At 58.2% G+C, this 15534-nt stretch overlaps 1 protein-coding gene across 1 annotated transcript; it reads right to left on the minus strand.

Annotated features, from left to right (window-relative positions):
• Positions 1–5017: 5017 nt before the first annotated feature.
• LOC139009512 (mastin-like) lies at positions 5018–14740 on the minus strand. Its single transcript, XM_070413783.1, has 6 exons — positions 14549–14740; positions 7150–7210; positions 6785–6953; positions 6283–6554; positions 5268–5413; positions 5018–5182 (listed from the first exon to the last, which is right to left on the minus strand). Exons 1-6 carry the CDS (start codon positions 14738–14740, stop codon positions 5018–5020), a joined length of 1005 nt encoding a protein of 334 aa, XP_070269884.1.
• Between the last annotated feature and the right edge of the window lie 794 nt (positions 14741–15534).

The raw sequence follows: 15534 nt of genomic DNA on the forward strand, positions 1-15534 counted from the left end.
AGCTGGGACCTGGGAACACAGGGGACGCCATCAGAGACCCAGCAGGCCCTCTCGCACTCAGTCTCTCCCAGGAAGAACCAAGGAGGCCCACCTGAGTTGACGCTGAGGGGCCTGGGCAGCCTGAGCAGAAGATGGGGACAGGGAGTCAGGACTCACCTGGGAACGAGGGCACGGAGCCCCCCAGGCCTGGGAGGCTCAGGAACAGCAGCCACAGCATCTGCGGGGATGGCAGGGGCCTGGGTGAGACCAACAGGGGCCGGGGGCCCTGTGTGGGGATGGAGAAGCCGGGGTCTGAGCAGCGGCATCCTCACCTGGAGGGACCCTCCTTGGGACCCTCTCTGCACCCCTACATCCCCGGGCACAGGAAGGGCAGGCGGGGGCCCCTGGCAGGGCCATGGGCAGAGAGAGCTGCTCCTCTTGCTGACCTGCACCAGGTCGGGGGTCAGTCAGCAGGCAGCGAGGAGCTGCTGCTGGGCCCTGTCACTGCCTCCCCCGGACCTGCCACCTGCTGTCACTGGGCAGCAGCCATCTCTGGCTGCACGGATCTCAGCCACAAAGCACAGCCAGGCCGGCGGCCTGAGCAAGGAGAGCTGCCAAGAGGGTGAAGTTTTGCTGGAAGAAGCCCCAGAGCGCTGGGCTCAGGCAGGCGGGCTCAGGGAGGCAGAACCCCAGAGCTGATGCTGGGCCCTTGAGCCACAGGGCAGCCCCTGATTCCACTGGACCCTGTGATGCAGCGTGGAGCTGGCCACCATCTGACTAGAGCATGCCATCTTCCTGGCACGTGGCCTGTGGCCACCCTCACTGCCACCAGCTGAGGCCCTGCACACTGCCCTCTGCAGGGTGCTCTCCAGAAGCTGCCCTGAGATGGGCTTTCATGTGGGTACAAGACAGGGAGAGGCACCTGGGAGGCAGTGGACAGAGCAGAGATGGGCAGAGGGCGAGGCTGGAGCACAATGCAGGCTGATGGCACCTTGACCAGCCCACAGGGAGAACCAGGCCACGGCCCCACTGGGACACAGTGCCCACCCCCCCGCCTCTCCCTGCGCTAGCCAAGAGGGACCTGCCGGGGCGAGGCAGCCAGAGGAACTGCCAGGCCTCCCATCAAGTCCTGCCCTGAAAGGGGACCTGTCCCGAATCTGTGTCCGGCAGCGTCCCCCACCTTCTGTCTTGTGTGCTGAGGAGGCGGCCGCAGGACCACAGAGGAGTCCCTGCCCAGGAAACTGGGAAGCAGAAGCTCAGGTTACAACTGAGGCCGACAGGGCCCCTCCACTGTCCACCTGGATCCCACCCTTTGCTACTAACTGGGTCCTGGGACTTACCTGGTAGTACGACCCAGACCCCCATCACTGAGGGGCTGAGCTCTGGTCACAGGGAATTCTCAGGTCTGGTGGCTGCACCTGTCCACCTGCCATCACATTGACGAGTGGGTAGCAAGGGACACCCAAAGGCCCTCACCTTCCCTGCCCCTCATTGTGACACAGCAGCCCTGCCTCTGCCTGGTGCTCAGTGTCAATTTCCTACCAAGATGGTGGTACCTCTTGCTCCCTGGCCTCCAGACACAAGGAGCTCAATGAAACCTGACAGCAGCTGTCACTCACATCTCAGGAATAGTCCTCAGTGCAGGCTGCATGGCCTGTGTTGTCCTGCCCCCCATCGGGCTTGCCCATCACCAATACTTTTATCACCATCGTGTCTGCTGCGTCCTGTGTCCTGTGAGACCAGTGCAGCTGGACCTGCAGCAGAGCCCTGACCAGCGCTGGGACCACTCAGAGCCGGCAGCCTGTTGTGGGGCCAGCGGCACGGGCTGGAGGGCACTGTGAGGTGGGGAGCATGCTGCTTCCCTGAGAGGGACAGAGGCCCTCACTGGCCTGTTGTTTTGATGGGGGTCCTGGGTGCTGGGCGGTGGAAATCCTAAAGATTTCCTGTGGCCAGGCCCCTGCCTCCTCAGGGGTGCGCTCCCCCTCTCAGGAGCACACAGCCTGGTGGCCTCTAACCTCACCAGTGAGGGAGTCAGTGTGGACCAGTGCGGTCCCTCAGAACCTGACCTGCTTTAGAAATAAGTGGAGATGCAACTAGTTCAGATGGGGTCAGAGTGGAGGGGGGCAGGCCCTTAATCCAATGATGGTTCCTTGTGGGAAGAGGTGAGGATGCGGAGAGCACAGAGGGGTGGGGAGGGCGGGATGGAGGTCCAGAGGTTCCTCCGCAACCAAGGGTCCCAGCACCACCAGCAGCTGCAGGAGGCAGGAGCCTGGGAGTAGCTGTGGCCCCAGAACAACTTGATTGCGGGCCACTAGCCTCCAGCCGGTAAGGGATGCATTTGTGTTGTTTTAAGCCCACACTCCCCAGTCGGGGGCTGTCACTGTGACCCCAGGACACCACACAGGGGGAGAGCCTGGTGGTGACTGAGGTGTGATGTCCACCCGGAAGGGCATGGCCCTGCATGGAGTCTCCATTCCAAGCCCTGAAGGTGTCTCTTGTCACTTCAGACAAGAAGAAGCCAATGAGTGTGGGCCAGGGGTCCTCAAACTTTTTAAACAGGGGGCTAGTTCACTGTCCCTCAGACCGCTGGAGGGCCGGACTATAGTTTAAAAAAAAACCTATGAACAAATTCCTATGCACACTGCACATATCTTATTTTGAAATAAAAAAACAAAACGGGAACAAATATAATATTTGTATTTGCATTTGGCCTGTGGGCCGTAGTTTGAGGACCCCTCTGTGGGCTCTCCCTATGGTCCCCATGGGCACTGACCTGGCCTGCAGGGGTCTCTATTGGGGGACAAAGCCCTGCTGCTTCAGTGTCACCGACCTCTGCAGGCCCAGGCTCAGTTAGAAAAGATTTCAGAGACCAGAGGCAACATGCCCTCCTGTCCATCTCCAGTCCAGGCATCTGGGTCCGCCCACCTTGATTCCTGCTCCGCCCAGGATGGGAGGTGCTCAGGCTGTGATTCCAGGCAAATGGTTGGGGGGGGGGAGGGTAGCAGCGGCCCTAAGCCCATCCTCCTGAGAGAGAGCCCTGCGGGTCCACCCCGTGTCCATGCCTGCAGGCACAGCCCCAGGCCCAGGCGTGTCTCACTCCAACCTTCCCTCCAACTCCAAGTTCTAGGTCCTTCTCCCTCCCCTGGGAGCACTGGCCTCTGAGTCACTCAGACCCTCAATTTTACCCCTAGGAACACTAAAGGTCTGACTACACCCTCACCCAGGGAGGAAAGCCCTACAAAGACTCAGAGTCCCCAGAGCCCAATGGGAAGGCAGGCAGCCCACACCCTCCTGGCGGGCACAGGGAACCTGGATGTGTGTGGACCACCTGGCAGCTGCCCTCACACAGGGCCCCGTGGACAGGCAGTCACTTAGGCAGAACCTGTACCTGGAACCCGAGGGCGAGAGCACAGGGCCAGTCTGTGCTGTGTCACCCCGTTCTCCCTCCCTGTGCGGAGCAGATCCCCAAGGGGTCCATCTGCATGGTGGTGCCTTCCAGCAGAGTCTCAGGCCTTCTTTTCCCAGGAAATGGCTTTCCTGGAGAGCTCCTGTCTGCCAGGAACCCAGACTTCAGGGCACATGGGGGACTCAGCTCCTGATCCGCCACCCGCCCCTCCCCCCTGGAGCTTCCACTCTCCCTAACTCGGTGTCCAGGCCTCCCCGAAGGACCGGTGGACTGGGTCACAGTGACAGAGGAGGGCTTTCCACCCTGGCCTCGGGGGGCAGGGGTCCTGGCACTGAAAGGTCTGGAAGGCCGCCACCCCATTGTAGAATCAGACTGGGGACCAGCCTGTCGCTGCAGGGTACGGAGCCCCCTCATCCACAACACAGGGCTGCCTCAGGCTCCACAGGCCCTCCTGGGTCCTGGCCCCAACCTGCAGGTGCAGGACCCACCCCAGCGGGGCAACAGCCATGCCCCCCAAATCCTACTCCAGCAGGAAGTGCACCTCATTGCCTGGGGCAGGGGGGACTCCACAGCCCCTTCTCACTCCCTGGATTTGAAACTGAAGCTCCTCTGTCCACTGGGAGCCCCTCCCACCCCCGGAGAGAAAGGAGGGGCTCTGCTGGGCCTGAGGGGACTGTGCACCTCGGTGCCTCTCCAGCAGGGGCGCCAGTGCCAAGAGAGCTGCCTTGGGGGGCACGGGGGTCCCCTCTCCACCCTCCTCTCTGCTGCCTCCAGCCAACCAGGCCCAGGGATATGGGGGAGCCGGAGGGTGGGGACGGGGAAGAGGGGGACTGGCTGGTCCCAAGACCCTGCAGGTCCGCCCTGCTCGGGAGAAGCTCAGAATGGGAGACTGAGGATCTGGTGGAAATGAGGCTGCACTTCATTTGGTCCCAGGAGTTGATCACATTGGAAAATGGGGGTTCGTCACCCCGGGGTCAGAGGGAGCAGCGGTGACCATGGGAACACAGCACTTCCTGTTTGCATGCGGCCACGTCCAAGTCATTAAAGCCTCCATGACACACTGACTGCAACTGAAGGAGGAAGAGGGAAGGTCTGCACCCTCTGAGGCGGACTTCCGGGCTGTGGCCTCCAGCCCTGGGCAGCAGACTCACCCCCACCCCAGCCAGGAGAGCTGCCAGGTCTCCCTCTTCCTCCCTGCAGCCATAGCTGCCCATCCCACCTGGTCCCCCTCCCAGAGCCTGGGCTCCCCCAACAGCTCGGACCACCCACTGGCCGCCTTGGCCACGCCCACAGGGTAAGTCCACTGAGTCCAGAGCAGTTTTTCATGCAGTTTAATGAGCTACAGAGGGTGGGGAGGAGGCAGGAGACCTGCAGTGCCCGCCCAACTTCAGAGCACGTCCCGCCTCTCCCTTCTGCCTGTCAGGGGAGAGAGGCTGATGGAGGTGCTGAGGCAGGAGGATCTCAGAGCAGGTGTGTGTGGGGGGGGGGGGGGGCTAGGGGGGGAGGGAGAGGGATGGAGGAGGTGCTAGGTGCAATGAAGAGCTGGCTCTGGGAGGGAGCAGGGAGGGTCCCCCAGACACCCTGGAGGGCCTGTCTTCATCTCATGGGCAGCTTCCTTGCCCGGCCCCGGGCTCAAGGAGAGGAACGAATATGACCGAGGATCCAAGGCAAGAAGGATGTCACTCGGGCATAGACTGAAGGAAAGTTGTCAAGACCGCACTTGTGACCCCAGCTCACCACGCCTACCTGGACCCAGGTGCCTCTCCATTTACAGACCAAGGGGCCCCCAGAGTCTCCCTGTAGGAAGAAGAGACAGGTGGTCAGTACTCAGGGCCCCTGCAGGCAGGAGCAATGGATGGAGGCCACAGTCTGGGGGTCTCACCTTGCAGGTGCCCCGGCCTTCGCCCCCGGCACACAACATGTCGTCCTTGATAACCTTGCTGATCTTGAGGTATTGCTGCCGACAGATCTTATCTGCCACGATGGGGACCTCCACTTCCTGCAGATTGTGGGGCGGTGGCAGCAGCACTGTGAGAAGAAGCCCAGTGAGCCTGTGGTCCTGAGGGGGCGGACAGTCACAGGCCACGGGTTCTAGAACCACACGCTGAGGCTCAGTGCCCCCAGGGGTACTGATGACCCCAACTCTCAGGCTTCATTCCAGGTCAATGGGATGATAATCTGTAGGCTGACACTGTGGGCACCAAGCTCCAAAAAGAAAAAGGGAAATATGTTTTTATCCACAATAGTTTTTATTGGGAAAAATCAGAGTAAGTGCTTTCCGCCTAGAAATGCAGAGTGAGCGGCCCTACTGTCAAATCTGACTTTGTCCACTTAATAGTGAATCCTGGAGCACGTCACTGAAGTTCTCTCTCCTTGTTCTCCATCCCACTATCGAGACTCAGGGAGAACGGGGATCCCCATAAGGGAGGACACGGCCTTGTGCAGAGTGAGGGAGAGAAATGCCCATGGCACCCTGGCCAGTGTGTGTCAGTGGTTAGAGCACTGGCCTGAAGAGTCCCAGGTTTGATTCTTGGTCAAGGGCAAGTACCTGAGTTGCAGGTTCAATCCCCAGCCCCAGTCGGGAAGATAATGAAAAGATATGTCCCTCACAATCAATATTTCTCTCTCCCCTTCCTTTCCACTCTCTAAAAATCAATGGAAGAAATATCCTTGTGTGATACTTAAAACAAAAAATGCCCATGGCCATGCCTCACTCTTGCTACTGTGGTCTCTGCTCCTAACAGACTCCTCTCGAGCTGTCTACCTCCTACACCCAAGGGAGACCCCGGAGGGACCCCAGCTCAGACCCCAGCTGAGCCTCCTCTGTAAAGCCTGGCCGGCCCCCTGCATCACCCTCAGTCTCCTCCTCCCACTCCCACGCCACACCTGGTTCTCACCTTCAGGAGCAATGCGGCCCCAGCCAGTCACCCAGCACCGTGTGCCTGGGGGGAATGAGAGGGAGGCTGGCTGGAGTCGGATCCACTTGATGAGGTTAGATGGTTGCACGGGAGCCTCCAGTTTGAGAAGTGCCACATCCGCCCCACCTACTGCTTTCTTTTTAATGCTGTAGTTGGGGTGGCGGATGATCCTGGCCACCTGCACACTGTCACTGTATGAGGGCCTCAGTTGTCCTAGTTGGACCTTAATGTGCCGAGTCACTGGGTTTCTCCTGGGGACAGAAGGCCAAAGGCTTCTGAGAGGCTGTGGAAAGGAGTGGGCCAGCCCCTCAGAGCCCAGAGACCTCCCCTCTGTGGTGGGCAAGGGGAGCGACAGGAAGCTGAATCCTGGTGGGGGGTCTGCAGCTACTCAGCCCAGCATCTGCCCCCAACACACATCACATGCCTCCCGACACTTTCCACACCCCCCCCCCCACCGGGTGCTGGCAGAGTAGGGACTTACCCATGAATGCAATGGGCAGCGGTCAGCACCCACTGTTGATTGATGAGGGAGCCCCCACAATTGCGATGCCACTTTGAACTTGTTTGATTCCAGACCCACAGGCCCACCTGCCACGGCCATGCCCCATTGGCAGCATCATGCCCCCCCACGATGCCCACCAGCTCAGTCCCTGGGCCAGGATCTGGGGAAGCAGAGGAGGAGGCATCAGGGTCCCAGGTACCACTGCCCAGCACTCAGCATGGCCCCATCCTCAGTCCCTCCCAGAGCCACCCTCAGAGGGGGATCGCCACCCATCCCAGGGGCGGCCTCTGAGAGGTCAGAGACAGGGGTTTGGAGAAAAGCCAGGCTTGGCGGTCAGGACCCACCTGAGGTGACAGGTACGGAGCCCCCCAGACAGGGGAGAGTCAGGACCAGCAGCCACAGCATCTGCAGGGGGAGAGGCCAGGGAGGAGAGCCAGTGAGGAGATGTGGGGCGGGGACACAGCTGGGAAAGGAGAGGATGGGGCTTGGAGCAGCGTCCTCACCATGCCAGGTCTGTCTGCCTCTGTCCTGGACCCTCTGAGCCCCTTTATCCTCCTGCCCAGACAGGCCCAAGGGGAAGCCGCCCTCCTTTGGGGTGGGGCATGGGAGGAGGCAGGGCTTATGCCTTCAGTGGGACCAGTGGTGACCAGCAGACCAGCTATCAGATAAGAAACATGGTGTTTCCTCTCTGAGAAGACACTCAGTATTGGTGCTGGAGCCCTAGCTGGTTTGGCTCAGTGGATAGAGCATTAGCCTGTGGACTGAAGGGTCCCAGGTTTGACTCCAGTCAAGGGCACATACCTTCGTTTCAGGTTCCCCGGCCCTGGCTGGGGTTCATGCAGGAGGCAAACAATCAATGTGTGTCTCTCACATCGATGTTTCTCTCTGTCTCTCCCTCTGCCTTCCATTCTCCCTAAAATCCATAAGCATATCCTCGGTGAGGAGCTAAATAAATGATAAATAATCAGATGCTCTGAAACAACACAGAGCAGAGGTACAGATGGGATGGGGGCAGGCACCTGAGCCAAGAGTGGGATGAGGCAGGGGGAAGGAGAGCAGCAGCCCAGTGCTCCCCCTGTCCCCCTCCTTCTTTTGAGGCTCACAGTGTCCCCCAAAAAGGACAGACTCACTGGACCTGCAGACAAAGTTTGCCAGCAACACCATGAGATGGAGGAGGCAGCTTCCCAGGAATCTTTGGAAGGAGTGGGACCTGTTGACACCTTGATTGTAGACTTCCAGCCTCCAACACTGTGACAGAATAAAGTTTTATTTAAAGGTCCAGGTCTGTGGCATTTGTTATGGCCGCCCCAGGACACTCAGGCATCTGCTCAGCTGTCCTCATACATCCTATGCATGATCAAGCTTTGTCAAAATGCACAGGAAAGGCTGTGAGAGGTGCCAATTTAGTGCTACTTCTCCTCACCTCTCCTCACCTCCTGCACAAGGCCCCACCCCCACAGCGCTGGGAGCCAACCCCCCTCTCACACTCCCTGCTTTCTGAATGGAGGAGCTCTGTCCCCAAGTAAAACCCCAGGCAGAGGCCAAACACCTGCCAGGGACAGGCTTTTCTGCCCTTTGACATTCTGAGGATCATTCTCCATCAAGCATGGGACAGGACCAGACAGTGGTTTGAGAGGAGAAGGAAGAGGGCTTCCCACACTCCTGAACCACGCCCGGTCCTCTGTGCCCCGTGAGCCCAGTGAGGAGACCATCAAGGGATGCTTTGCAGCACCTAGATGAGCTCAGGTCTCTAGAAACCCATCATTCCCTCCTGGGGCCAGAGTCCCTGTATCCTTGCTGAGATGTTGGTGTCTCCGGGGGCACCCAGAATCCTCAGGGGACACTGGGGATCTCGACAGGAAACAACCAGGTTCCAACATGGCTGGGGGCCCCATGGTGGGGGGAGCAAGCACCCAGGAGGGAAGGGGCTGGGCTCCCAGACCTAGCAAGTCCCACAGGCCCAGGGGCGAGACCTCTGGGTGATAAGGGGGCTTCCTCCCTCCCTGCCTCTGGTCTGGACAGAGCCCCCACCATCACCCACCTCAACACTGGATGTGGGTTTGGGGCTGGTTTCAGCCCAGATCACAGGAAGGCAAGTCACAGCAGTGTCACCAAGAGGCCACAGGCCACAACGCCCAGCCTGATGCTGGACCCAGGCTTTCCGTCCGCCAGTACCAGGCTGGGCGACAACCAGCTGGGCCAGACCTGGGAAAAGACGGCATTTGGGCATTAGGAGCAGATCTGCCCCAAACAGAAACAAGAGGTTTGAGGGTCTGGGGGGGAAATGTCATGACTATCATTGGCAGATAATATATTCTTCTTCCCAGAAGAGCCAAAAGCCTCAACTGAAAAGGTGCTAAGATTATGTTTCCCAAGGTGTCTAGATGGAAGACAAATATTTTGCATGCAAATCAGGAGAGAAAGAAGGAGAAACTCATCTTTAACCCCAGGCATAGCTAATGAGATGCCATATGGTAGAGACCCCGTTCACGGCCAGGTCCATACATTCCTAATCTAGAGTCCGTGACAACCACAAAACTTCCTTGAGAAGGACAGTCACACCAAATAAAATGTCAATGTTGTTAACAAGAGACGGTGTCATCCAATATCAACTCTTCCAAAATCCCAATAGAATGTGAACTGCAGGAAAGTTTGGGAACATTCAAAGTGACCCCCAAGTTTGCCAGGAGGAAAATACAGGTGGGAGTGTCCCAGGAAGCCACAGGGCAGAGTGAGGCAAACTAGGCAGCTGGTACCATAAAGCTGTGGGAACGGGAACCGAGAGGCCGTCCAGTGACGCAGGGCGGGTGAACGGCCCAGCCAACCTGCCCATCTTCCTATACTCAGTCTCAGCGACAGAACAGCACCAGACAAATGCACGGTATCAGCTCACAGCAAAGAAGGAGGAGACAGCATCGGTGAGGGGCCGCTGGGAATCAGATGGAGGGGATGAAGAAGAGGGGCTTGGGGAGAAGTGCAACCCCCTGTTCTGGTGCTTGGGTGAAGCCACCTCACTGTGCAGGACACATGCAGATGGGGCCACCTTGAACGTGAGGGACCCAGGCAACTCAGATCTTGGCAGGGGCTGAAGAGGGTCACCCAGCTCAGAGGAAGGTGGTGAGAGCCAGGAGGCTGGAAACACGGTCAGGACCCAGGCCGTCCTCTCCCTCCTGCAGTTGGGGTCACCCCAGGAGGAGGGTGAATGATCCATCTCTAGAGAACCTTTGGTCCCAGCAAAACAGAGGGCTGGCATCTGGGAAGCCCAGGTCTCTGCCCAGTCATCTTAGAACAGAATCAACTGGTCTACCAGCCAACCAGGCTGACAGATGCGAGTCAGCATTTGAACTGTTAATAAACACAGTTGTTTCTGTTCCTTAGAAAAGTATTCTTGCATCCGACTGGTGTGGCTCAGCAGGTGAGTATCAGCCCAGGAACCAAGAGGTCTGTGGTTTGATTCCCAATCAGGGCACATGCCCAGGTTGCTGGCCTAATCCCCAGTAGGGGGCGTGCAGGAGGCAGCTGATCAATGATGTCTCTCTCTCTCTCTCTCTCATTGATATTTCTATCTCTCTATCCCTCTCCCTTCCTCTCTCTAAGTATACTTGTTTATGGTGGTAATTTTTGACATAAACCAGCCCAAAACTTAGTGATTTGTTCTTACATATGAAGGAATCTGTTGGGGCTGACCAGGAAAGCATTGAATTGGAAATTCAAAAACCAAAATAAAAACAAATGAAAAAAAAGTTATTCAAACCTATTCAACTAGCAATGATGAGAAATAGAAGAAGTTTGAGCAAGTTTTCAGGGAGGTAGGAGAAGATACTGCATTTATGAAACAAGGATTACATACTGTTTTCTTCTCATATCAGATAATAACCAAGCAGATCATAACCAAGTGCCCTTGGACATTCAAAATATAACAAATTAGCCTGGGCAAGTGGTTCAATGGTTAGAACAGTGGCCCACCCGCCAAAGGGTGACTGATTCAATCCTGTGTGGGTTCCATGTGTGGGAGGCAACCAATCAATGTGTCTTTCTACCACTTTCTCTCTCTCTCTCTCTCTCTCTCTCTCTCTCTCTCTCTCTCCCCCATCTTCCTTCCCTCTCCTTCCCTTCCATTATCTTCAGAAATCAATGGAAAATATATCCTTGGGTGAAGATTAAAAAAAAATTGTAATAGAACAAAAAAACAACAACAAAACAATGGGCCTTCCTGTTCTTTTAACACCCTGAAAAGAAAAAAACACTCGTGTGCACAGCTGGCTCACTACTGGATGGTCCATGGGCCATGCTGCTCCGCATGCTTCCCCTGCCACCAGAGGCGCATGGACAGCTGTGCAGACAAGTAAGAGCCAGGTCTCAGCGGGAGCAGCTCTCACAGGTGCACCTCAGACCTGCTGACCTGAACAGATGCTGAGATGGGAGGGGAGCCCCGGCTGGTCTCCACAGGAGCCACAGCAGGTGTCTCAACAGCCTAGAAACTAGAGCCAGGCTCTCAAGTGCCAAGGAAATGACTTAGTGCCCAGAAGGGTGACCGCCCAGCGCTTCTGTCCCTGGCACGGCTGGGGAGCAGCCCCTTTGGGCTCCAGCAGACCCTCTTCCTGGGGAAGCCACAGAGAAGGGCTGGAGGACAGAGGCCAGCCCTGCCTCTGCAGGGGTCCCTATCATGTACTAAAGGTCTCCTCCCCCTCAGCCCCACCTCTGGGGGCCTGGCCCTGACTCGCACCCCTCGGGGTCCTAGTTCCTGGTCCCAAGCCCTTCAGAGGCCTTGCCTGCTCCACTTGTCCACTTACCATCAAAATAGGGCGAGGGAGTGAGGGACACCCCGGTGTTCACCTGGGCTACACACCTTCCTCCTGTCCCTGGCAGCCACAGCTCTACCCCCTCTGGGTTAGCAGAGTCAGGTACCCCTGCTGTTAGAGGGTACGTGTGTCCCCCAAAACATATGCCTAAGTCCTACCCCCTGGCACTTGTGAATGGGACCTCCTTTGGAAATAGCCTTTGCCATGTAATCAGGGTTGGATGAGGGCATGAAGGAGGGGCCCTCATCCAATGTGACTGGTGTCCTTGTGGGAAGAGGACAGGGACAGACAGGAGGGCAGACCAAGTGGCCATGGAGGCGGAGACTGGAATTAGGCGGTGCAGCCAGGAACACCAGGGATGGTCGCCCCCCAGGAGCTGGGAGGGAGCCTGGGATGCATTCTCTCCATGAGCCTCAGAGAAGGAACCCCATGCTGGCGGCTGATTTTTGGACACCTGGTCCCAGAGCTCAGAGTAAATCCCCGTTGTTTAAAGAGCCCTGAGTGTCTGGTAATACCTTAGGCAGCCACAGGACACGAAGACACCTGCCACCTCAGTGCCTCTACTCCCCGCCTCCAGTCCCTTGGCACCAGGAGCGCAAAGAGACAGGGCACAGCTATAGCTGCTCAGGGGCCTCTGCTGTCCCCTGGCCGAGTTAGTCCCCTTCTCGGGACCAGGACTGACACCCCTGTGCAGGGAGGGGAGCACCATGCCCCCAGGTCCCAGCAGTGACACGGCGGGGCTGCTCCTACTTCCAGAGTCATTGCCCCGGACTACAGGGACACGGCCCCAGGTGACAGTCACTGGTGGGGAGCGAGGCCCCAATGACAGTCACTGGTGGGGAGCGAGGCCCCAGGTGACAGTCACTGGGGGGGAGCGAGGCCCCAGGTGACAGTCACTGGGTGGGAGCGAGGCCCCAGGTGACAGTCACTGGGGGGGAGCGAGGCCCCAGGTGACAGTCACTGGGGGGGAGCGAGGCCCCAGGTGACAGTCACTGGGGGGGAGCGTGCCCTGTGGCCGGCAGGACCGGCTTCTTGCCCAGAGAGAGCCACCTTCACAGCTTCAGCTGTGCTTCCCAGGTCCCGCCTTGAGGGTGTAGTTTTGATGCCTCCACTTGGGCCCCAGTGTGGAAGCTGCCACCCCACAGGCCTAAGCACCATGTGGTTGGGTGGCCACCAACCATCTGGGTCCCAGTTGGGAGACGGCAAATGAGCAGCAGGTGGGCCTGGGCCTCCCGCCAGCAGCAAGCTCATGGGGAGGCGGCGCCTCTGACCATCACGTCCAGCCAGAAAGGAAAGCCCTGCCCTGGCCGGTTGGGCTCCTTGGTTACAGCCTCAGCCCCGCACTGAATGGTCTCGGGTTCAGTTCCCGGTCAAGGGCAGGCTCCTGGCCTGTCGTTCCCTCCCCGCCCCCCAGTTGAATTGCCTGCAGGAGACAAGCAGTCCATGTGCCTCTCTCACATCAATGTTTCTCTCTCTCCCTGCCTCCCTACTTTGCTCGGAAAGCAATGGGAAACATCCTCAGTGAGGATTCAAACAAAACCTGGGCTGTAGGTTCATCCCAGAGCATGCAGGAGACAACTGATCTCTCTCTCTCTCTCTCTCTCTCTCTCTCTCTCTCTCTCACCTTCCCTCACTCCCTTCCACTCTCTCTAGAAAACCAATGGAATAAATACCCTCTGCTGAGGATTAACAAAAGAGAAAGCAAGGCCCATGCAGCTGCTGACAGGGCAGGGCCTCTGGCAGTGCGTTCCCCAGGGCTTGTCCCCTGGGCGCCCTCGGACCAGGTGCTCCAGCAGGTTTTCCGGCCCCTTTTCCTGGGGGCTCCGATGCCAGAGCAAGGCTCCCACCCGTCCAGCCATGGCTCCCATGGTCTGGACACCAGCCCTGGGGTGTCCTCTTCACTCCTGCAGGAGCCTCTAGGCCAGATCCCAGAGCTCCTTCTCACAGTCACTTCCTCTCAGGGGCCCTGCAGGGCTGGGCTGCCTCCAACCCCTTACAGACTAGTGCTCAGGAGAGGAGGGGCAGGTCTTCTCAGGGAGAAGCCTTTGCATTATAAATGGGCTCAGAAGGCAGAATAATGGCCCCCAAAGACATCCAGGTCCTAATCCCCAGGAACTGCGAACATGTCAGGTTACCTGGCAAAGGGGATAAGGGATGCAGATGGAATTAAATAATAACCGGTGACCATGAGCGGGGGGTCATTCCGATTCTCCAGGTGGGCCACATGCATCACTGGCCTCAGGAATGCCACAGGAAAGGCTGGGACACGTTCCAGAAGCTGGGAAAGGCCGGGACCTACAGGAGGAACCAGCCAACACCTGGATTCAGCCCATGAGTGCGACGCTCCCCTGACTGCAGGATGGTGAGATGATTCATGTGCCCGGGGTGAGCTGTGACAGCAGCCACAGGAGACTCATACCGGATGGGTGTGCTGGCTCTCGGTAAGGGGGCGGGGGGAGGGGCACTCTGCGGGCTCAGGGGACCTGGGGACTCAAGTTCCTGGGCAGCAACCGGATGTCACCTTTCCCCGTGGCAGCACCCACTGTGTTCTCACCAGGCCCTGGCCTTGGCCATCCATCACCCCAGGAAGCACCCCTGTCCCAGAGCTCGGCGACTGGTGGCGCTCACTCTCTGCCCCACGCCTCCCAGGCCCCTTCTGCTCTGTGTGTGGCCTTCAGTGACCAGCTCCGCACTGACAGCGTGTTGGCATCTTTCTCCATGGCCTGCCTGAGCTCAGCATCCCCCCAAAACCCTGCTCTGTGCCCCCGTTGTCAGCGCTGCTTCCCATGGCCGGACAGGCAGCAGCATCCAGCTCCCAGGCCCCGTCCCAGAGTGGCCTCCTCAGGTCCCACCTGGCTCCAGCCGCTGAGGGCTGGGCTCCCAGAAGCCACAGTCAGAGGCTCCGCAGCCTCGACACAAGAATCAGGGGTCAGGGACTCACCGTCTGGAACTTCCTTCCTGGGAGGAAGGAAACCTGGAACTTGGCGGGTGGCAGAGAGCAGCAGGGAGGAGAGGTGCCCACGGTGTCCCTTGTTGGGGGCAGGGAGGGCTGGACACTAACCAACAACAGGGCACGTGTGCGTTTTCCTGTGAGTGCCTTCTTCCAAGTCCTGGCTGTCCCCCGGGCACCCATGATGGAGCGGCCATCACCTCTATAGCGTCTCCCTCCTGGACCAATGACATGAAAGCAAAGGGCAGAGAGCAGGAGGGAGGTGGCAGCAAATGAGAGATGTCAATCAGTTCTGATGGGCAGAGGCAGATGGAGGAGGGGGAGGGGCACACAAATGCCTGCTGAAGGGGGCTTGTTCCCATAGAGGGCCCTTCACACCCACAGAGATGCTCAGGATGTAGAAGCCAACGGACCCAAAAGGAAACTGAGCAGGAAATGTACAAAGGACAATGTTCCCTGGAAACATTATGTTCAGTGAAATAAGCATTCGCAGAGGCCACACTGTGTGGTTCTGTTTATGTGAACTTGGAACCGGACAACCAGTGGGTCAGGGCTGCCTGTCACTACCTGAGCCAATTCAACAGAGACGGGGTTGAATCATGTAGGAGCCTTTATTCCAGTTCTGGCGGCAGGAGGGGAGAGCAGCAGGTCACCCACAGAAATCTGCTCTGCATCCCACCATCAGCCACTGCTTATATTGGGAAGACAGACAAAGATGACGGGGAAAGTAGGAAGGACAGGCATGGGAACGTGGGCACGGGGTAATCATTACAGGTTACAGGTCATGCAGGCTGGGGTTTAGGGGTCACAGAGGGTGGATGCCTCCGGGCACCCGGGACCAGATTACAGGTAATAGGGGCTGGGGGTTGTAGAGAGCAGGTGCCTCCGGGACTAGATGATCTCAGTCAGGAGGTGGTAAGTCTCTCCATTAGTGAAAGGCAGTTCTGTGGACAGGAGGACGGACTGCATTCCCGTGT

This window comes from Myotis yumanensis, unplaced genomic scaffold (genome assembly GCF_028538775.1).
Source record: "Myotis yumanensis isolate MYYU_CA2020_CCGP unplaced genomic scaffold, mMyoYum1.0.hap1 SCAF_4, whole genome shotgun sequence".
NCBI classification, from domain to species: Eukaryota; Metazoa; Chordata; class Mammalia; order Chiroptera; family Vespertilionidae; genus Myotis; species Myotis yumanensis.